Raw genomic sequence first — 21,363 nt, 5'->3', positions numbered from 1 at the left:
CGATCAAGTGTAGGGTGCATTCAAATCTTGTGCCTAACATTTTCCTTGAGCCCAGCTCTTTGTACACTCATCTATAGAAGAAATTTAAAAAGCAAATTCAAGCACCATATTAAGGGTTAGGTTAGTCTTCAGTAATACTAACAGATATTTCCATGTTTCCAGGCTTTGTAACACCTCTGCCTATATAGTGGTGAAAGGTTGTTGCTGAAATGAAAAGACGGCCAGGATTTTTTGCCTCCAGAGGAGAATTCAATCTGGGGCGAGATGAGCTTGATCGTTCAGAGCTTTGTGTAATAAAGTTTCATCAAAGTATAAAGGAGATAAAGCTTCTGACATAGGCATCAGAAGGGGGCAGAAAGAGTACCCCCCTGCTAGTCTTCAGCTGGATATATAGTAACTAGCGTCTGTTAAAGAAAGAAAGGAATGTCTTAAAACTCAGAATGGCAGCAGGCCCTTCACCCATAAGATGCATTTTGGGATAACCTTGGCATCAAATGGTTCATCCTGGGCCATAAAATGATTAACTTGAATCTTGTAGGACAGATTACCATACAAATAGTTTTGTTTACATAGATTAGGGGAACAATAACTGAGTATAACATACTGGTTTGTCAAGTAGGTTGAGCCATGAGGCGGAACTGACTTGAAGAGAGTTTGGGGTAAACGCATAGCACATTAGCGCAGTGTGCATAAGACAAACACATTAGCAAACATTTCTGTAAGAAAAATGCATTGGTTATCTCAAGGTTTGAGAATAGTTAACTTCAGGTGAAACCAGGTGTCATTATGGCAACACAGTATTTTAAGAGAAACCTTTTAAATTTGTATAAAGAAAAAAATATCGCTAGTTTGTTTCCTCTTGCCACTTGAAATAAAAATGTCTGACACTTGCAGGCTATTTCCTCCTTTTGGAGACCCCTGGCCTTCCTGTTACCCTCTCAGTGGTTTCATTGCCTCAAGAGGTCTCAGCCTGATACAGTGTTTTTACAGTTTTTCTATGGATGTCCTGGTTGTTCTTTGTCAAGAATTTGAAGTGGCTTATCAAAAATACACATACTAGAATTTCTGATAAAATCAGGACCAGGCAAAAAATTAGGAACAGGAAAAAAACTGCCATGGAGGTTATCTTGCAGCTCAAGTGAACTGGAAGTCTCTCTCTCCCTCTGGGAGAAAAAACCAGTATCATGTCATGGACTGGCCAGAATTCCTTTGGTAATGCCAATTATTTTCCCCACTAAAGACACCTGCTTCTGCCCTGACATTTTGGATGAGCTCCCTCATATAAACCTGGGCTTCCCTGGTGGTTCAAATGGCAAAAGTGTCTGTCTGCAATGCAGGAAACCCAGGTTTGATCCCTAGGTAGGGAAGATCCCCTGGAGAAGGAAATGGCAGCCCACTCCAGTACTCTTGCCTGGAAAATTCCATGGACAGAGGAGCCTGGTGGGCTACAGTCCATGGGGTCGCAGAGTCAGACACAACTGAGCGACTTCACATATAAACTACAGACAAGTCACAACCAGAAATCACAACTGTAACTCTTAGAGCTGGGTTTTGAAGGATGCGCCTCAGGAGAGGTAAAACAGGTTATGAAGAACGTCACTTCACTGCAACTGAGCAGTGCAGACCCAACACGGGGGCCATTGAAACCTGGTGTCTATGGGCTGTGAAACAAGGTAGAAGCAGGAGCAGAGGACACTCAAAGGAACTAGCTCGGGGAACACAAGCTAGCTAATTAGTGCAGAGCCTAGTAAGGCCACTCAGTCTAGATCAATGAGCTCTTCCTCCTGCTCTTAAAGTCGCTCAGTGTCCCAACTCTGCAATCCCATAGACTAGCCTGCCTTGCTCAGACTATGGAATTCTCCAGGCCAGAATACTGGAGTGGGTAGCCACTCCCTTCTCCAGGCCAATACAGGGATTGAACCCAGGTCTCCCACAAGGCAGGTGGATTCTTTATAGCTAAGCCACCAGGGAAGCCCCTTACTCTTACACAAAAAAGGGAAAAAAATCAGTTGTTCAGCCACTGAGTCCTGTCCAACTCTGCGACCCATTTACTGCAGCTCGCCAGGCTTCTGTCCATCATCTCTTGGTGTTTGCTCAAACTCATCAAGGGATTTGTGCTATCATCCTGCCCCATGATGGACAGATCCATGGGACTGCAGTCAGACACAACTGAATGACTGAACTGAGAGTAACAAAGGCCAAACAAAGCCTTCCTAGCACTAATTTTGAGAAGGGCCAGAGTCAATATGAAAATGCACATTGCAATAATTCTATTTTCCCTAGCCTGAATTACACTATTTCCCATAAAAGATCACATATGGTTTTCCCACTGCATACTCAAACGGCAACACAGTACAGAATCTATTAAGATATATAAAGAAACTGCAATTAAAACCAATTCCTTTTCCCACATGCCCTGTCACTGCATATTTAGACTGGTAGAGAAACTCAAAGTACCCCACTTGGTTATCTATAAGGGAATTTCATATTCCTACAATCTCAACTTCACTCAGGCTTGAAGTACACAGATCACCATTGCCTTTCCCTGAGAATTTTGGGGACTTGAGCACATGAAAGCACGTTTCTGTGGCTGATATTTAAATAAAAAACCCCGACCTGCCCTAATGGGCATGTACAAAGTGCACCTGCACTTCATGTACCTTCTAGTGCCCCCCCCGGCCTAAATCCAATCCAGTCCCCTTTCTATTTTGCTGATTTGTCCAGTTTACTTTTCTAGGCTATAGGTTGGCTTGTCAGTCATAAATATCCACCCAATAAAATCCTGACCAAGCCTATCTTCACTTGGGCTCTTCTACTTGCCAACTGAAATTACTTACTGGTTGGAAAAAATGCTTTCACTTAGAAACCAGGACAAACAGCATGCATCCAGCTATTTTGCAATGAATCTTTTGTCCTTCATTAACACACTTTAATTTTACTGCCCCAAATAAAAAGCCAGAGATGGAAAACAAGAACTCAATTTTTTATTTCATCATTTCTTGCATTTGAAGTACTCCTCGATGACATCCTTGGCCTGAGATTCTTTGCCATAGTCCTAAAAAACAAATGTGATTTTACTAAAATTTACAAAGCCCCAAGTTGTTAGCACTAGTTAGTGAAGCTTTACAAAAAAAAAAAAAAAAAAACCAGCACATCTTATGAAGTATTTCCCACCATTAAAATGTCTTGTAGCCATTTTCAGGGACCTTAATGACTTCAATGTCTTTAAGGCTCGTAACATGGCTTTCCTATTGCCAGCATTTTTAAAATTTCTGCAGAAACACATTCAGGTAAGCAGATTTTTTGGCTGGCTTAATTATGGCTTATTTCCTTTTTCTGTAAGACTTTCTACATCTGTTGAGAATTACACCTTTGCTTTTATGTGATTTTTGACTTATTGCAGGGTTAACTCATTACTGACCAGGGGATTTTTGCTGAAACTAACACCTGTGGCCTGGCCAAAAACTGTTGTTTCATTTACACTTTGAGAACTAGTACATTCAATATTTATAATGGATACAACTGTATTATCCAGTACCATGAGTTTCATTTTCACTTTCTACATCAAAATCAATCACTAAGATGTTTTTGCTTGTTTTCAATCTGCCTGTGATGTGGGAGACCCGGATTTGATCCCTGAGTCAGGATTACTCCTGAAAGGGAATGGCTAGCCACTCCAGCATTCTTGCCTGGAGAATTCCATGGACAGAGGCTCTTGGTGGGCTACAGTCCATGGGGTCTAAAGAGTCAGATACGACTGTATGACTAACACACTGAAAAACAATCATCTGACACACTAATGTCACTTGTGCAGAAGATATCTACATAAAACTCATTCAAAAATCCACACAAAATTCCACGTTGTCATTTCTGACAATTTTACCGTAACATGTTTGTGTCTGTAATATACACAAGGATGGGACAAAAATCTAACCACAAAATGTAACAGTCATACTTTGTATAATGAACCCTCAATCACTTTTTAAATATGGAACGCTTCACGAATTTGCGTGTCATTCTTGCACAAGGGGCCATGCTAATCTTCTTTGTATCGTTCCAATTTTAGTATATGTGCCGCCGAAGCGAGCACTCAATCACTTTTAATCTCTAGAAGTTTTGCATGGTAATGCAACTAGTATCATTTCTCCGAACAGACACTGATATACACCTTGTGTTAAGCATAGTTATCCAATACAACATTTATGCCAGACATAAATATCAACTTACCTTAACCACCACACAACTGCAACCAACCACTTTACGGGGTTTTCCCTCTCTGTCAATTTTACAGAGGCCTACCCATTCCCCTAGTTTCTTGTTGTCATCAACCTATTAGGGGGAATAAGAACAAAAATAAATCACCACACCAGTAGGCACTAATACTACTGACAACACATTAGATGAAAGGTGGCTGCAGTCAGATAGGGTGACATGGCAGTTTCCTCACCACGGTTCAGTAGAGGGAGCCAGTTGTCATCATGTACAGCCCAAAGAAACCTATCAATACCCTGCGCAGGTTATCCTCTATCTACATAAAACTAGCATTTAAATCTTCAGGAATAAAAATGCTTCCCTAACTAGCTTTAGCATAGCCAACAAATGCCAAGTTTGTGATGCTTTTCAGACCTGCAGAAAAGAGTTCTTTACAAACTTTCTCTGGTATGACAAAAATCATTATGCATAGCCTTTAAGTGGACACAGGTCTGTAACTGGCCTAATTTACAATAAGCTAATTTCTCTTTCAGAAAAACAAAATCCAAAGAGTAACTTACCTTAATCAGGTTGATTTGATGCTCAGCACAAAGGGCCTCCACCAACTTGACATACATAGGCTCATCACAGTTGGATGCAAGCACACATAGATGGGCTTGGCGCCTGAAATACAAAATCCAATAGCAGAAACTAAAATTCGGGTCTAAATCCACCTGCAGTCTGTGTAAGAGAATCATCTTTGCACTGGATACACTGGCAAAAACCTAACCAGGCATTGGGAGAACACAACTTCAGTTTGATGTAGCTGCCAGAAAGCATATTATTTCTTTACTTTCATCTGTCTACAGAACCATCTAATCTTCAGCAACTTGTAAAACTCTAAATTTCACATATAGCAATTGTTTAACTGTACTGGGCCCAATCTAATATTGCACAGTATTTTCCCGCACAATAGTAAAGAGAGATTTCCAAGAGAGTCTGGTCCCCTTGGCAAATTTACCCCAAATTAATAGATTTATATTCATTCAGCTTAGCGGGCCTTAATTTTGGCTTTAAACCTTAACAGTTGTTTTGCTAAGATAAGCAGCCCAAAAACCTCACTGATTAAATTTACAAGTATTTCTCACCCACACTGACCTTTACAGCTACTGCTTACTAACTTCAGGCTAAATCCAAACGTTTCTGCCACAGTAACTTAGTGGTTTAAGACTCCAAAGTTCAAAACGAAGGTTCCCATCTATTCCCGAACAGTGAAATTAGCCCCCAAACCTACAGGTTTGTCAGACTGTGAGATTTCACTCATAGGAGTGAAGGGGTATCCGACAATTTAAGTCATCATTCAAACACTGTAGTTTTATTTCAAGAATCAAACGTTCATCCCCATTCAAAACCCACACACTCAGCGGGCCATTAGAGTTCTGAGCTGATACCTTTTCCTATGTTTCCTGTAGAACGGATGTCATTCAGAACTTTTGTGCTAACACCATGAACTTCACGCTTTCTTCCCTCGGCTGCAGTTTTGCTCCGGTTCCAACAACCCACAGTATTGAGACTGATACACGTACTTGTCTAAAGCTTTCGCAGCTTCGCGAATTCCACGTGCTAAGCCATCGTGGATGAGGGCGGTCTTCAGCACCTCTTGCAGAGCAGTATTAACGTCCATTACACCTCCAGCAGCAATGCTAAAAAAACAAAAAATTTAAGTTTTTTAGTGTGGTGAATTCTCGCCCACCATCTAACGCCTTGGACTCGGCAGTAATCAGCAAGGTAAGCCAGATACGCTTACGGCTCCACGGAACATCTAGAAACCACGCTACCGGGTCCAGGCCCCCGCTTTGCCCGCCCCACCACCCAGCCCTGGGCTCACCCTTCCTCGGCCATGGCGGTGGGTTACGGGTGGAGCCGAATCTTGAATGCACTGCAAAACAAACAGCAGTAAGTTACTTAAAGAAACGACCCCGATTAGCCCCACACCCTCAACGCCAACTCCAAATAAAATGCAGCCACGCTGCATAACCAACACTCCTACTTTGCCCCACTCACCCCGAGCCTCCGCCTCCGCGCGGCTCCGCGGCGGCAGGGAAAGAGAACAAATGCGTCCGCATGACGGTATTTAAGGGTTTCCCAGGACCCCTGGTCGCATGCGCACTCCCTTCTATGGAAGAGCTGGCTCTGGCAATGCCGGGCCTGGAGAATTTCTGTTTCCGGATTGAGGCGGTCCTGAGACAAGACTCCTACTGACTTTCTGACTCTGCTCGGCCGGTCATTGGCTCACGAAACAGGCACTAATGCGGGCAACTTCTTAACGTCATTTCCTGCTGGAGGCGCAGCCTGCGGAGGCCCAGAGAGCTTCTACGGAGCGCGAGAAGGGCCAGGCTCTGCTGTCCGCGCGATCTCGTAAAGCTCTCGGAGCCCTGGCAGCCCAGGCTGAGGCGGAAAACTAATTTTAACCCTTCCTACGCCGTAATTGTAATTTCCTGTCGACCCCGCTAACTGGGCCTTCCTGAGCGGCACACTCTCTCGCTTCGTTTCTAAGTCACTCTGAATGTTCGTGAATTTGTCAGTCTGTGGGTGATCGCGCGCGTGCTTGTGTGTCCGTGTGTTTTCCTGAAACGACAGACACGTTTTCGCTACTTCTGAAGCACATCTCAAATTCCACTTTGCTGACCACTGTTAAGTGAAACCCCTGGCCAGCCTAGTGATTGGTTACGGTTTCCTAATGTAGTTGGTTCTAAAAGAAGTTTTGGTTTGGGGGTTTTTGATTTTAAGGTTTTGTTTTGTTTTTAACACTAAATTGCCCCGTGGATTCGTAATCCCGCCCAAATCGGGATTCAGCAGGTGCATTTGAAGCAGTGTACCAAACATAGGGACAGGGTCTGGGAATACAGAGAAAACGTAGTCTGAGAAATCCGGCGTTAATTTCGCCTTCCAGGACTGGCGGAGTTAGTGGAATCTTCTCTGAGAAGTCAGTTTTAACTTTGACTTTCTCGGAAAGCAATATTCTGAATTTTGCATTGACTGACCATTCCCCCACCAGCATTTCCAACGCTAATGAAATACATGGTAAAGAAATACAGCCTGATGCCATTTCTTGTGTTCTAACTTCCTCTTCTGACAAGTAGCCAAGATAGCAATTAAGCGTTTGATAGGTGCTAGCACCTATGAATCCAGCGAACAACGAAGAGCAAACAGATAACGTTAAATTCTTGAGTACTGTGAAAAAAATATATATAAATGAGTAACATGTTCAGACTGTGAGGTGGAGTTAGCCAGAGTAGTGATATACTGGAATTTTAATCCATGTTGTTCAGTATTAACTTTCAAGCTTTTGTTGTATAAATGTTGAACCTACTTATTTCCATCCATGCTGCTGCTGCTAAGTCACTAGCTCATCCTAAAAAGTTGTTCACTTATTCACTTAACTATTGAGCTTTTGGGCGGGGGTGGGAGGGGGCAGAGTTTATAAATATGAGTATATTTATTCCTGCTGCTCTCATGTTTTTGGTGAGATTAAGATTTGAGGCAAAGTTGATAACACCTGAAGGCCTCAGGGGAGTTAATAGCTAGAGTCACTCTCATACTGGCAGGTTATAATGCTTAGTGTACACAAATATGTGTCTGAAATACCTATGAAAAACAAATTCTAAAGTTTGTGTGTTTTAGAAACGTTAACGATAATAGGTAATTTTGTTTAGATGTCAGTTTATGTACTAATTATTATGTTTTCTCCCTTAAGTATCATCGAAACTTCATGTGGTAGTGGTGGTGTTAGCCCTTTTAATAGGGAAAGAAACTTAGGCTTAAGGAGTTGCCCAAGCTACACAGCTAGTAAATGTGGAAACTGGTATTTGAGCCCATTGACTTCAAAGCTGATGCTTCTAACCCTTCAGCCATTTGGATGATTGCCCAAATGTGAGAGGGAGATCAAGATTTCAAAGATAACTCTTGACATCTCACATTTGGCAATGATACCACTGGTTCTACCTTCATCATGTAAAAAGTCACATAAACAGAGAAAGGGAATATTGCAGTGTCAGGCAGAAAAAGAGACAGCAGTAGAAATCTGAGTTTCTGAATCGTCTTAAGTGTAGATGTACTAGTTTGCTAGGGCTGCCATAACAAAGTATGGCAAACTGGTAGCTTAAATAACAAAATTATTTTCTCATAGTTTTGAAGACAGGAAGTTTGAAATCAAGGTATTTGCAGGACTGGTTACCACTAAAGGGGGAAATCTGTTCCACGCCTTTCTCTTAACTTCTGAGGTTTGCCTGCAATCTTGATGCTCCTTTGTTTGTGACAGTATAACTCCAGTCTTCACAGGATGTTCTCCCTGTGTGCATATCTGTCTCTGTGTCCAAATTAATTATATAAAGAATAATTCTATTTCCAAATAAGGTCTTGATATGGGGTGCTGGGGTTGGGACTTTGACCTATATATTTTGTGGGGACACAATTCAACCCGCGACAGATGTCAAAAAAGAAGGGGATGAAGAACAGTTTAAATAATAGGAAAGATCTCTGTGTTGAACCGAAAAAAGGTTTACTTGAAAGACCAAAGGTGGGAACAGAAGCTAAACCAGTGCACAGGAAAGATTTTATATCAGGGAGTGGTGGGGCCTAGCTGAGTTGAGTTCAAATTCCAGCTAACTCTGTGGCCTTTGGCAAATGGCTTATTTTTCTGAGTCAGTAAAGTGATAATACTAGAATATTGTGAGGAGTAAAAAGAGATAATTGTTAAAAGTGTTCACCACTGCCTGTGAAGCAGTAGCTCTTGTTGTTCGGTCTCAGTCACGTTCGACTCTTTGTGACCCCATGGACTGCAGCACGCCAGGCTTCCCTGTCCATCACCATCTCCCAGAGCTTGCTCAAAGTCATATCCATCAAGTCCGTGAGGCTCTCCAACCATCTCATCCTCTGTTGTCCCCTTCTCCTTCTGCCCTCAATCTTTCCCAGCATCAGAGTCTTTTCCAGTGGGTCAGCTCTTCACATCAGGTGGCTGCAGTATTGGAGCTTCAGTTTCAGCATCAGTCCTTTCAGTGAGTATTCAGGGTTGATTTCCCTCAGGATTGACTGGCTTGATCATCTTGCTGTCCAAGGGACTGTCAAGAGTCTTCTCTAGTGACATAGTTACTTACCTTATAAATAACTTCACAGGAGAATACATGGAAAGGTTCTTAATATAACCTTTCTCCTGTCCTAAAGCATCTAGCATTTAGTACAGTGACTTAACATATTGGAGTTACTAAACCCGTGTGTACTGAATGAATTCATGGAATGAAATAAGATTAAAGAAGCATCTGGATAGTCAGCACACCAAAAAGAAAGCCATGTTGACATCTACTGTGACAAATTAATGCCTGTTGTGAGCTAGTTGGAAGCTATGGGAATCCCAGAAAACCACTTTTAATTTGAAAGCTTTTAAATGTTTCCACTTTAGGGAGTAGAAATAAATATAATGGATGGACATGGAAGCTAAAAACATGAAAACAACTCAAAACTATTATCCCGCTGAAGCTCCAGAACATAGGTCTAGCCTCGGCTTATGTAGCATATGATTTTAAACATATTGAAGAAAAATAATTGTAGCTGAAAAATAGCTGCAGCAAAATCCAATTATATCAAAGGATGAATCAAAGGAGAAAGCAGTTGGTGAGAGGAAACAGCATAAAAAAGAATGCAATAGATGAATGAGAGTGGAGTAGAATAGATTAATGAAGTCTCTAAGTAGCAGTTTGTAAAAATAATGTAAGTTTTCTGAAGTCTTACTAAAAATGTTTCCTCAGCCCTTGTTTTTCTTGCTACCAGATGCTACCCAGAGCTGTCTGGGTGCTGTGGCGGCTCACCACAGGCTTGGTTCAGGATTGGTAGGAACGAAACAATTAGAGGCAATACTTAATGTTCATGAATAAACTAATTATAAACCAGCAACATGGGCAATTTATAGACCAAGTAAATAGTGGCTAATGGAGCAAACCCTACATTAACATTAAATTTATTCACTTGGCCAACAAGGAGAACCTGGGTGTGCAAAATTCAGCTCCCAATACTGCTTCCTATAGACCAGCTCTGCTGTTATCTGTGTAACCTTTTTTTTGAAAAATGGGTCCTGATGCTCTAACATGTACTCGACAACTGCAGTTTTTTTTTGAAGAATCATTGGAATGAAGCCAGGTCTGCTGCTGTGCTTAAAACTAGAGCTATATTAAAGGGTGCGGTGGGGGGTGTGGGGGGGGGGGTGGTGGCTGCTTCCCTGGTGACTCAGACAGTAAAGAATCTGCCTGCAATGTGATTTCTGGGTTGGGAAGATCCCCTGGAGGAGAGCATGGCAACCCACTCCAGTATTCTTGCCTGGAGAATCCCCATGGACAGAGGAGCCTGGTGGGCTACAATGCATGGGGTTGCAAAGACTCTGACACGACTGAGCAACTAAGCACATATACTAAAGGGGAAAAAAAAGTCTTTCTTACACAACCAGTTTTAACCCCAACAAAGAAGTTAAAAGTCAGACTGGTAATTAAGAATTCTTCGTATAGACTCCACTCTATACTATTTTCTGCCTCTGTAGTCTTGGTTAAAGTACTTCTAGTCTCTGGGTCTCAAAAGTGCTTCAGCTATAAAATGAAGTAGAGAATTGATGAGATGCTCTTTAGCACATGGTTTGGACATTCTATGTCATCATTTAAACACTAATCTTAACTTTAAGTAAATGTTGAGTAAATCTATGTGGTCTGCCATAGTTATTTTGCAATGTTGTATGACTTCAGCCACATGGCACTTAGCTGTAGTTGCTGACAGCTTCCCTCCCATGTCTCTGGATTACAAATGGTTTCTTTATTTGTAAATGACAACTGTTCCTTTTTGATATTAGGACAAGGCAATGGCACCCCACTCCAGTCCTCTCGCCTGGAAAATCCCATGGATGGAGGAGCCTGGTGGGCTGCAGTCCATGGGGTCACGAAGACTCGGACATGACTGAGCGAATTCACTTTCACTTTTCACTCTCATGCATTGGAGAGAGAAATGGCAACCCACTCCAGTGTTCTTGCCTTGAGAATCCCAGAGACAGGGGAGCTTGGTGGGCTGCCGTCTATGGTGTTGCACAGAGTCGGACACGACTGAAGCGACTTAGCAGCAGCAGCAGCAGCAGCAGCAGCAGCAGCAAGCATGTTTAGTATAGAAAATTTGGATAATACTGTATCAATTATAGTTCATTGCATGCCACAGAGTAACCTATGGTCTACATAAACCTCCCCCACCCCCGCCCACTGCCAAATGAATATACTTTATAGCAACTAGTTGGCTCTGAGAATAAAAGGGTTTGCTGAACAATCAGGTTTAGGGTGTCTCCAGAGATTTTGGTTACAGGAACTTTTACAAATTATTTTAAGTTAGTGCTTCTCAAACTATCTGGCTAACTATATGACTAAATGAAGATCTTTCACCCAATCCATCACAGTTAAATAGTTTAATAAAATACAATAAATATTCATTACTAGTGGTTTTGCAAGACTAACCCTCTTGCAGATAACAAATGTAAGTCTAAAAAGTTTAGAAACAACTACCTGCAGATCCTGGAGGATGGCCCAAAGCAGACAGAAGCGGAGAGTGGGGTTGGAGACTGACACCTGGGAAAAGGAATGGCCCTGGCTGCATTCCCACGTTTACGGTTTTCAGTATGAGGGGAGCCCCCAGTCAGCGCCACGTGGAACAGCTAATAGTCAGAGGTCCTCGATTTTACTGCCTTGAAAACCAGAGGACAGAGTTTAGAGCAAACACAGCTGCCAAAAATGGAGGGGAGGGGTAGTCCCAGGAAGGAGAGAGCCAGAAAGGTGAAGACCAGTGTTCTGTGTAGTGATTCTGTGTAGAGACTCAGCTAAATCTCTGATTGGCCCCTGTACACATGCATAGTGTTCAGTGTTGTTGTTCAGTCACAAAGTCCTGTCCAACTCTCTGACACCCTGGACTGCAGCACACCAAGCTCCCCTGTCCTTCACTATCTCCCAGAATTTGCTCATATTCATGTCCATTGAATCTGTGATGCTATCTAATCATGAAGTTTGAGCCAAGGTAGCTTAACTCTGCTGAAATTAGAAAAGAAAAAGCAATCAATATTCTTTGAAAGAACACAAGAGAATCCAGAGTTTCTACAACATATTATTCGTGATACATTATTTTTCTGCTGTTAATTAAAAATACGTACAACTATTAATTAAAAATACATATAACTATTTAAAGCAAAAAAGTTGTAATGCTTACGAAAACTAGAACATAAATAATTGGAAGCTGACACTGGATAACTGGACCTATATGGTGGTAAGGTTCTCATGCTTTGCATGAAGTGCTACGATATTAACTCAAAACAGACCAGAAATGTTAGGAATGTGTTTTGAAAACACTAAGCAACCACTAAAAAATAACACAAAATGACATAGCTAAAAACACAATAGATAAATGCCAATGTAATTCCAAAATTTGTTTTCAGTTAAACAAAAACACCATAAGAAAGAAGAAACTAATTAAAAAAAAAAACAGATGGGAAGATATAAAACAAATAATAAAATAGTAAACTTAGGGGACTTCCCTGGTGGCTCAGTGGTAAAGAATTCGCCTGCCAGTGCAGGAGAGATATGGGTTTGATCCCTGGTCTGGGAGGATCCCACGTGCTGCAGAGCAGCTATGTGCCACAACTATTGAGCCCGTACTCAAGCCGTAACTACTGAACCCACGTGCCACAACCACTGAAGCCCCCACCCCTAGAGCCTGTGCTCTGCAAAGAAGAGTAGCCCCACTTGCCACAACCAGAGGAAAGCAGAAGCATCAATGAAGACCTAGCACAGCCAAAAATAAAAAAGTAAATAAAAATTTAAAAAATAGTAGACTTAAATCCAACCATGTCAGTACTCACCTTAAATCTAAACAAACTATTTGCTCAAATTAAAAAATAGAGATCATTAGAATGGATTTTTAAAAAACCAACTATATTCTATTAGAGATGCATTTTTAATATCCAAGACATGGATAGGTTAAGAGTAAGAGGATGGAAAAAGATATATACCATGCAACCAATAAACACTGGATGTGATTTTAGGCATGTAGTCCCTGAGTGGTATGTACAACCCTCCTGATGTGTTACCAAATAACTTATGATAAATTCATTTTCTGCTCAAGTGAACAGAAGTCAGTTATTATACTAGAAACAGGGAACCCTGATTGATACAGATACTATAAAGAAAAATAAAGAAGGATGAAGGGACAAAAGGTTATGGAGCTATATTTTGGGTAGAGGGGTAAGATTGAACTCAGAGGAGGTAACACTTAAACAAAGACCATATTATTATTCCATTTTAGTTTGTAAAGAAAAAAAAATGTTTCATATGTGTGTATATATGTCTAGATGAACATGCAAAAATATGAATAGATAGTTGTGGTAGGCTGATGATGGATCCCAAAGATATGTCCACATTCTAAATCCCTACAAGTTATAAATGTTACCTTTTGGAAAAAAGGGGCCAGGTGTGATTAAGTTAAATATCTTGAGATTAAGAGGTTATTTTGGATTTTGTGTCAGTGAAATTGATCTTGAACTATTGGCCTGCAGGGCTGTGTTATTTTAAGCTGCCAAATTCAAGGTTATTTGTTACAGTGGATGCAGAAAACTAATAACATGATAATATTTTCCATGAAAACACTAAGGATCTGGAAGGAGGATTGGAAGGAGAGTTTAGATGTGAGAGGAAGATAGGAGTATGAATATATGTACCACAAAATCTTTATGTAAATTAAAAATAGTTGTAAAACAAGAATATACATTTTATGAAAATATATACAAACAAATTTTGTATTAAACATGCAAGAATGATTGTTGATGGGGAGAGAATGGGACTAGGGATACAGAGAAAGAGATGACAACAAATGAAAAATTCAGCTGAAGGATTGATTGGAAGATGAAGTTAAGGAAAATTCTTATAAGATAGAGCAAAAAGAGAAAGAGATGAAAAGTAGAGTAATAAGTAAGAGGACCAGTCTAGCAACCCAATAGCTGCATAAAGAACAATCTGGAAAGCAAGAACAACAACAACAACAAAAAAAAACAAAAGAGAGAGAAAGAGTGAGAGAATGCAGTCATCAAATAAGTAACTCAAAAAAATTCTCTTCTATGGTTTGATGTTAGATTGGAGCAAGAATATAGAGTAAAATAAGATTGGAGAAACTGGCAGGGGTTAGATCAAAAAGATTCTGGAGTCCACTTTAAGAAAACTTTGCTAGAGCTAATCCTATTTAGTGTCTCTACAGGCTCTCCTTACCTACTTGCTTTCCCAGAAATATTTGCATAATCTTCAAGACACACTGTAATACAAGTAAACAGTTCTTCCAATATGTTTCTCTTACAGAACTCATTGCATTATAATAAATTGTTAATCAGTGTCTGTTTTATCTGCTAGAAGGGAGTATATATGTTACCTAAGGGCAGAAACTGGACGGGGCTCACTTATTTTTGAATTCACAATGCCTGGCACAGGATAGTAACTCAATAGTTCTAAGTTATTGTATTTTACCTTGGCCCCAAATTAAGAATTTTCCATTTCTTAAACTTTAACCCTTCCCAAACAGTAAATCCTACTTTTGCATTCCAGTCCCCTATAATGAAAAGGACATCTTTTTTGGGTGTTAGTTCTAAAATGTCTTGTAGGTCTTCATAGAACCGTTCAACTTCAGCTTCTTCAGCATTACTGTTTGGGGCATAGACTTGGATTGCTGTGATATTGAATGGTTTGCCTTGGAAATGAACAGAGATCATTCTGCCATTTTTGAGACTGCTTCCAAGTACTGTATTTCAGACTCTTTTGTTGACCATGATACTCCATTTCTTCTAAGGGATTCCTGCCCACAGTAGTAGATATAATGGTCATCTGAGTTAAATTCACCCATTCCAGTCCGTTTTAGTTCGCTGATTCCTAGAATGTTGACGTTCACTCTTGCCATCTCCTGTTTGACCACTTCCAATTTGCCTTGATTCATGGACCTGACATTCCAGGTTCCTATGCAATATTGCTCTTTACGGCACTGGACCTTGTTTCTATCACCAGTCACATCCACAACTGGGTATTGTTTTTGCTTTGGCTCTATCCCTTCATTCTTTCTGGAGTTATTTCTCCACTGATTTCTGGTAGCATATTGGGCACCTACTTACCTGGGGAGTTCCTCTTTCAGTATCCTATCATTTTGCCTTTTCATACTGTTCATGGGGTTCTCAAGGCAAGAATACTGAAGTGGTTTGTCATTCCCTTCTCCAGTGGACCACATTCTGTCCAAAATTACTGCAGATGGTGACTGCAGCCATGAAATTAAAAGACACTTACTCCTTGAAAGAAAAGTTATGACCAACCTAGACAGCATATTCAAAAGGAGAGACATTACTTTGCCAACAAAGGTCTGTCTAGTCAAGGCTATGGTTTTTCCTGTGGTCATGTATGGATGTGAGAGTTGGACTGTGAAGAAGGCTGAGAGCCAAAGAATTGATGCATTTGAACTGTGGTGTTGGAGAAGACTCTTGAGAGTCCCTTGGACTCCAAGGAGATCCAACCAGTCCATTCTGAAGGAAATCAACCCTGGGATTTCTTTGGAAGGAATGATGCTAAAGCTGAAACTCCAGTACTTTGGCCACCTCATGTGAAGAGTTGACTCATTGGAAAAGACTTTGATGCTGGGAGGGATTGGGGGCAGGAGGAGAAGGGGACAACCGAGGATGAGATGGCTGGATGGCATCATCGACTTGATGGATGTGAGTTTGAGTGAACTCCAGGAGATGGTGATGGACAGGGTTGCCTGGCATGCTGCAATTCATGGGTCGCAAAGAGTCCGACACAACTGAGCGACTGAACTGAACTGAAATAGTAAATCAGCTGAAGATAAGTGAAGCCTCTATTTTTTGTGTGCCAGAAAACTGTCAGGGTGAGAATAACATAGCAGCCTTCACTTTCCAGAGCCAAGCCCTCCACATACTTTATCACCAGTGCTCACAACCACTCTCCATGACAGGCATTACAATCCCAGTCACACAGATGGAGAATCTGACCTGTGACGCAGAGTCACAATCAGCTAGTATAGACATCCCTGGATATCCAGGGATATCTGTTCCGGGACCCCCCAACACAGATGCTGAAGTCCCCTATGTAAAATGGCATAGCCTTTGCATATATCCTATAGCACATCCTTCTATGTGCTTTAAATCATTTCTAGGTGATTTATAATACCCAATGCAATGTAAGTGTTATAAATGAAATTTAAATAATTTACAAATAATTGCTCCTGCTTGGCAAATTCAAATTTTGCTTTTTGGAAGTTTCTAGAAAAATTTTTTTTAAATATTTTCAATTTCTTTCCTCCTTATTTGAATCCCAAGAATGCAGAAGGAGGGTATGTCCTGCTGAGAACAAGTGCCTGAACTGAACTTCAAGCCTCTCCTTCCAGAAGTGGTTTTCCCAGCAATTCCACCATGGGTCTTCAACATTCATTATAATTCTTGCATTTTTTTTTTAAACTCAGAATACTTCACATCAGTTAATTCATTTCCAGGTTACTAATGTCTGGCTTCAGTGGTTACAAACACTACGCCATTCACCCATTCTAAAGAATAACTCACTCAATAAAATGTTCTGGCTACTCTCCGCTTCTGAGATGGGCTGCATTCTGCCTATGGAATATGCATCTCTCTAAATAAACTTGATTTTACTTTAGAAAAAAGAGTCGTTATAAACCTAATTTTCTAATTCACATTTGCATTTTTAAGTTTCACAGTCGTGTCCGACTCTTTGCGACCACGGACTGTAGCCCGCCAGGCTCTTCTGTGCATGGGCTTTCTCAGGCAAGAATACTGGAGTAGGTTGCCATTTCCTTCTCCAGGGGACCTTCCCCACCCAGGGATGGATCACACGTCTCCTGCATTGCAGTTGCATTCTTTATTGTTGAACCGCCAGGGAAGCCAGTTTTCAATTTTATGTACTACCTATCTTTTCTGTGTCTACATAAGCTTCCTTTCTTACTCTTGGTATTCCTAAATTTCACTCATTTTAAGATATGGGGTTCAGTTATATGAAATACAGACTTTTTTTTTTCTTTCCCACACAGAAAGAAAATGGACAAGACATGAGTGTTTGTGGATAGGACAGGTCCTGGCTGTTGGATAACAGGCTGAGCCTTAAAAAAAAAAAAAAAAAAAAAGTCATTGCTCCGCCCCCGCCCCGCCCCGCCCCGCCCCGCCTCCGGGAGCTGGTCTCCGTTGTCCAGATCTGCGTGGAATTCTGAGCCGCGCTGTCCTTAGGCAATCCGGGATGTCTAGGCCGCGCTGAGCGGTGGCCGTCTGCGCTTCTGCTCGTTCGAGGTCGAGTCCCAGGGGCTTGGACCCGGGAGCCGAGGCGCCGGAGACCGCGCACCGCATATGGACTCACCGGGAGACTCCGAAGGCCCACGCCCCCCAGGAGGTGACGGAGAGCCGAGGGCCAATTGCCCCTCTGTGGCTTGGGTTCTGTGTCTTTAACAGCGATTGAATTGCCTTTAGCTTGGTTTGTTTTTGAGAGATTGGAAAAGGCAGGGTCCTGGCAGTGGGTGTTTTTTCTCCCTGGAAAGGGTTAAAGTTTGGCGTGACAGGATGTGGTCTCTGATGACTTTCTGTGGCTCTGTTTTTAGGCAGTGTGTGTGTTTAAGAACGCATTCAAATAAGTATGCCCTTTCAGTTCATTTCAGCTCAGTTCAGTAGCTCAGTCCTGTCCGACTCTGCGACCTAGGAAAACGCAAATGGTGACATTTCCAGCCCCACTGTTATCCCCCTAACCCCTTTAACTCTTTCAGTTCCTTTCCTCGTCCACTACCAAAATTTTTAAAACTTCTTAAGACTTCTGTTTCACGGATTTCTTTTTCTAGACAACAATGGCAACCTCTGAAAATACAGAAAATACAAAATATATTTTCTTAAACTTCTTTTTTCTCAAAACCCCTTATAATTTTAAAATTGCAAATAGATTTACTGGGTGTTTGGAATTAGTAATTGACCTGATGTCTTTAAATGAAATGGTAATTTAGCCCTGGGAATAAATATTAAATTAATTGATGCAGAAGACCAGGAATTACTGTAAAACACGACTGATTTATAGATTTATGACACTTGTTTTTCCAGGAGCTGCCACTAAGTATTACTTCTCCAGCTGAATGATTTAGTTTGTTTTTTCCTACTTACACTTCCCTTGACTTCAATAGTCTTTCTGCTGTTCAGTCAGTAAGTCATGTCTGACTGTTTCAGATTCCATGGACTATAGCCGGCCAGGCTCCTCTGTCCATGGGATTCTCCAGGCAGGAATACTGGAGTGGTTGCCATTTCCTTCTCCAGGTGATCTTCCTGAGCCAGGGATCGAACCACATCTCCTGCTTGGCAGGCAGCTTCTTTGCCACTGAGCCACCTTAATAAACCACTAACAGGAAGTGGTTAAAACATGATTGAGTCCATGTAGCACACGAAGCTGGTAACCTGTGAAAGTGGACTTCCCTAGCGGCTCTGACAGTAAAGGACCCACCTGCAATGAAGTAGACCGGGGTTTGATCCCTGGGTCGGGAAGATCCCCTTGGAGAAGAGAATGGCTATCCTCTCCAGGATTCTTGCCTGGAGAATTCCATGGACAGAGGAACCTGGCGGGCTACAATCCAAGGGGTTCCAAAGAATTGGACACAACTGGGTGAGTAACACTTTCACTTTTCAACCTGAGAAACTACATTACTTCAGAGGACAGTACCATTTGGAGAGCATCCTGTGGCCTCATCATTCTTGAAAGAATCTATTAAAGGTGAAACAAATAAGCCTTAAGGTGAAGGCAAAACAAAGCAGATGGTTTGATAAATTCTGCACTGAAATTCTAATAGGGAACAGTAATGTAAATGAAAGTGGTATGTTTTGAAAATTGCAGTGATAGACAAGGATTGTGTTACATTAGACCAAATATGATATATTCAAAATAGCCTTTAGCTCAGCAGATATTACCTTCAGAGTACATTGTCTGTACACAGAAATTTCTGTACTTTGGTCAATAGCCCCAGTTACATGTCTTTAATTGCAGCCTATTTGCTTTCAAGGTGATGGCCCTCCAGGAGGTGCAATGGAGACATCCAGGCGGCTTTCAAGAGAACAGGTTTTTGTACTGATATCAGCAGCTTCCATTAACTTAGGTTCCATGATGTGCTATTCTATCCTTGGACCCTTTTTCCCCAAGGAGGTAAGACATTTTGATATTCGTATGAACTATTGATGTTTTTAAAAAGCCGTTGACAAATTTCACTTGACAGTATAGAGAATGTGAAAACCTGCATATAGCAAAGATAATGTATAGAACTTAAGCCAACAGAAGAATTCTTATAGAATATTTGCTACCAGAAGGAAAAAAAATTAGTCATAACATCATCTTGAGAAGTAATTCACCTAAATATAATTGACCTTCTGGAGATTACTTTGCTTACCATGAAGTCTGATTCATCTGTTTGGCTTCTGCAACCGATTAAAAAAAAAAAAAAAAGGAAGTGCACTGAATAACTGAGATTTCAATGTTATTGCGAAAGATCTATATTAAGACAGTTAAAGTTCCCTGGATTTTGGGTTTATGAGTATTTTGGAATTAGGAAGACACGGTCCACTCCCTTTTCTGAGTTGAATTTCGTATGAAATTTTATATGGAATCTAGTTGCAATATTTGTGCCAAGAAGGAATTCTGATTAATATTGATTCAGTTCAGTTGCTCAGTCGTGTCCGACTCTTTGCAACCCCATGAATTGCAGCATGCCAGGCCTCCCTGTCCATCACTAACTCCTGGAGTTCACTCAGACTCACGTCCATCGAATCCTTGATGCCATCCAGCCATCTCATCCTCGGTTGTCCCCTTCTCCTCCTGCCCCCAATCCCTCCCAGCATCAGAGTCTTTTCCAATGAGTCAACTCTTCGCATGAGGTGGCCAAAGTACTGGAGCTTCAGCTTTAGCATCATTCCTTCCAAAGAAATCCCAGGGTTGATCTCCTTCAGAATGGACTGGTTGGATCTCCTTGGAATCCAAGGGACTCTCAAGAGTCTTCTCCAACACCACAGTTCAAATGCATCAATTCTTCGGTGCTCAGCCTTCTTCACAGTCCAACTCTCACATCCATACATGACCACAGGAAAAACCATAGTCTTGACTAAATGGACCTTAGTCGGCAAAGTAATGTCTCTGCTGTTGAATATACTATCTAGGTTGGTCATAACTTTTCTTCCAAGGAGTAAGTGTCTTTTAATTTCATGGCTGCAGTCACCATCTGCAGTGATTTTGGAGCCCCCAAAAATAAAGTCTGACACTGTTTTTACTGTTTCCCCATCTATCTCCCATGAAGTGATGGGACCGGATGCCATGATCTTCGTTTTCTGAATGTTGAGCTTTAAGCCAACTTTTTCACTCTCCTCTTTCACTTTCATCAAGAGGCTTTTTAGCTCCTCTTCACTTTCTGCCATAAGGGTGGTGTCATCTGCATATCTGAGGTTATTGATATTTCTCCCGGCAATCTTGATTCCAGCTTGTGTTTCTTCCAGTCCAGCGTTTCTCATGATGTACTCTGCATATAAGTTAAATAAGCAGGGTGACAATATACAGCCTTGAAGTACTCCTTTTCCTATTTGGAACCAGTCTGTTGTTCCATGTCCAGTTCTAACTGTTACTTCCTGACCTGCATACAGATTTCTCAAGAGGCAGGTCAGGTAGTCTGGTATTCCCATCTCTTTCAGAATTTTCCACAGTTTCTTATGATCCATACAGTCAAAGGCTTTGGCATAGTCAATAAAGCAGAAATAGATGTTTTTCTCGAACTCTCTTGCTTTTTCGATGATCCAGCGGATATTGGCAATTTGATCTCTGGTTCCTCTGCCTTTTCTAAAACCAGCTTGAACATCAGGGAGTTCATGGTTCACATATTGCTGAAGCCTGGCTTGGAGAATTTTGAGCATTACTTTACTAGCATGTGAGATGAGTGCAATTGTGCTGTAGTTTGAGCATTCTTTGGCATTGCCTTTCTTTGGGATTGGAATGAAAACTGACCTTTTCCAGTCCTGTGGCCACTGCTGAGTTTTCCAAATTTGCTGGCATATTG

The 21,363-nt window shown here is 41.4% G+C and overlaps 2 protein-coding genes and 4 non-coding genes across 8 annotated transcripts in view; 1 reads left to right on the top strand and 5 right to left on the bottom strand.

Moving 5' to 3' along the window:
- The window catches only part of RPS12 (ribosomal protein S12), a 35,871-nt gene extending 29,443 nt beyond the window's left edge, over positions 1–6,428 (bottom strand). The window contains exons 1-6 of one of the 2 annotated variants that reach the window (XM_069599264.1): positions 6,256–6,428; positions 6,080–6,130; positions 5,778–5,894; positions 4,773–4,875; positions 4,228–4,329; positions 2,963–3,055 (exon numbers count right to left, since the gene is read on the bottom strand). In XM_069599264.1, the coding sequence (XP_069455365.1) occupies positions 2,993–3,055; positions 4,228–4,329; positions 4,773–4,875; positions 5,778–5,894; positions 6,080–6,093 (399 nt within the window). In that variant the 5' untranslated portion in view covers positions 6,094–6,130; positions 6,256–6,428 and the 3' untranslated portion in view covers positions 2,963–2,992. Of the gene's footprint in view, positions 1–2,962; positions 3,056–4,227; positions 4,330–4,772; positions 4,876–5,777; positions 5,895–6,079; positions 6,131–6,255 lie in introns of those variants that run through there. The other variant, XM_069599265.1, reaches the window with a different exon arrangement.
- LOC138445444 (small nucleolar RNA SNORA33) lies at positions 3,185–3,314 on the bottom strand. Its single transcript, XR_011258884.1, has one exon. It is a non-coding gene; the product is annotated as a small nucleolar RNA SNORA33 (small nucleolar RNA).
- Positions 3,983–4,090, bottom strand: LOC138445466 (U6 spliceosomal RNA). The gene has a single exon (XR_011258900.1). It is a non-coding gene; the product is annotated as a U6 spliceosomal RNA (small nuclear RNA).
- LOC138445445 (small nucleolar RNA SNORD100) lies at positions 4,411–4,487 on the bottom strand. Its single transcript, XR_011258885.1, has one exon. It is a non-coding gene; the product is annotated as a small nucleolar RNA SNORD100 (small nucleolar RNA).
- Positions 5,488–5,557, bottom strand: LOC138445489 (small nucleolar RNA SNORD101). Its single transcript, XR_011258917.1, has one exon. It is a non-coding gene; the product is annotated as a small nucleolar RNA SNORD101 (small nucleolar RNA).
- Positions 6,429–17,455: 11,027 nt separating the features above from the next.
- The window catches only part of SLC18B1 (solute carrier family 18 member B1), a 34,841-nt gene continuing 30,933 nt past the window's right edge, over positions 17,456–21,363 (top strand). The window contains exons 1-3 of one of the 2 annotated variants that reach the window (XM_069598464.1): positions 17,466–17,693; positions 18,596–18,938; positions 19,333–19,472. In XM_069598464.1, coding sequence (XP_069454565.1) covers positions 18,878–18,938; positions 19,333–19,472 — 201 coding nt within the window. In that variant the 5' untranslated portion in view covers positions 17,466–17,693; positions 18,596–18,877. Of the gene's footprint in view, positions 17,694–18,595; positions 18,939–19,332; positions 19,473–21,363 lie in introns of both variants that reach the window. The other variant, XM_069598465.1, reaches the window with a different exon arrangement.

The sequence above is a fragment of the Ovis canadensis genome, chromosome 8 (assembly GCF_042477335.2).
Source record: "Ovis canadensis isolate MfBH-ARS-UI-01 breed Bighorn chromosome 8, ARS-UI_OviCan_v2, whole genome shotgun sequence".
Lineage (NCBI taxonomy): Eukaryota > Metazoa > Chordata > Mammalia > Artiodactyla > Bovidae > Ovis > Ovis canadensis.
The sequence above is the reverse complement of the archived record's forward strand: the minus strand, read 5'-3'. Positions and strand labels throughout refer to the sequence as shown.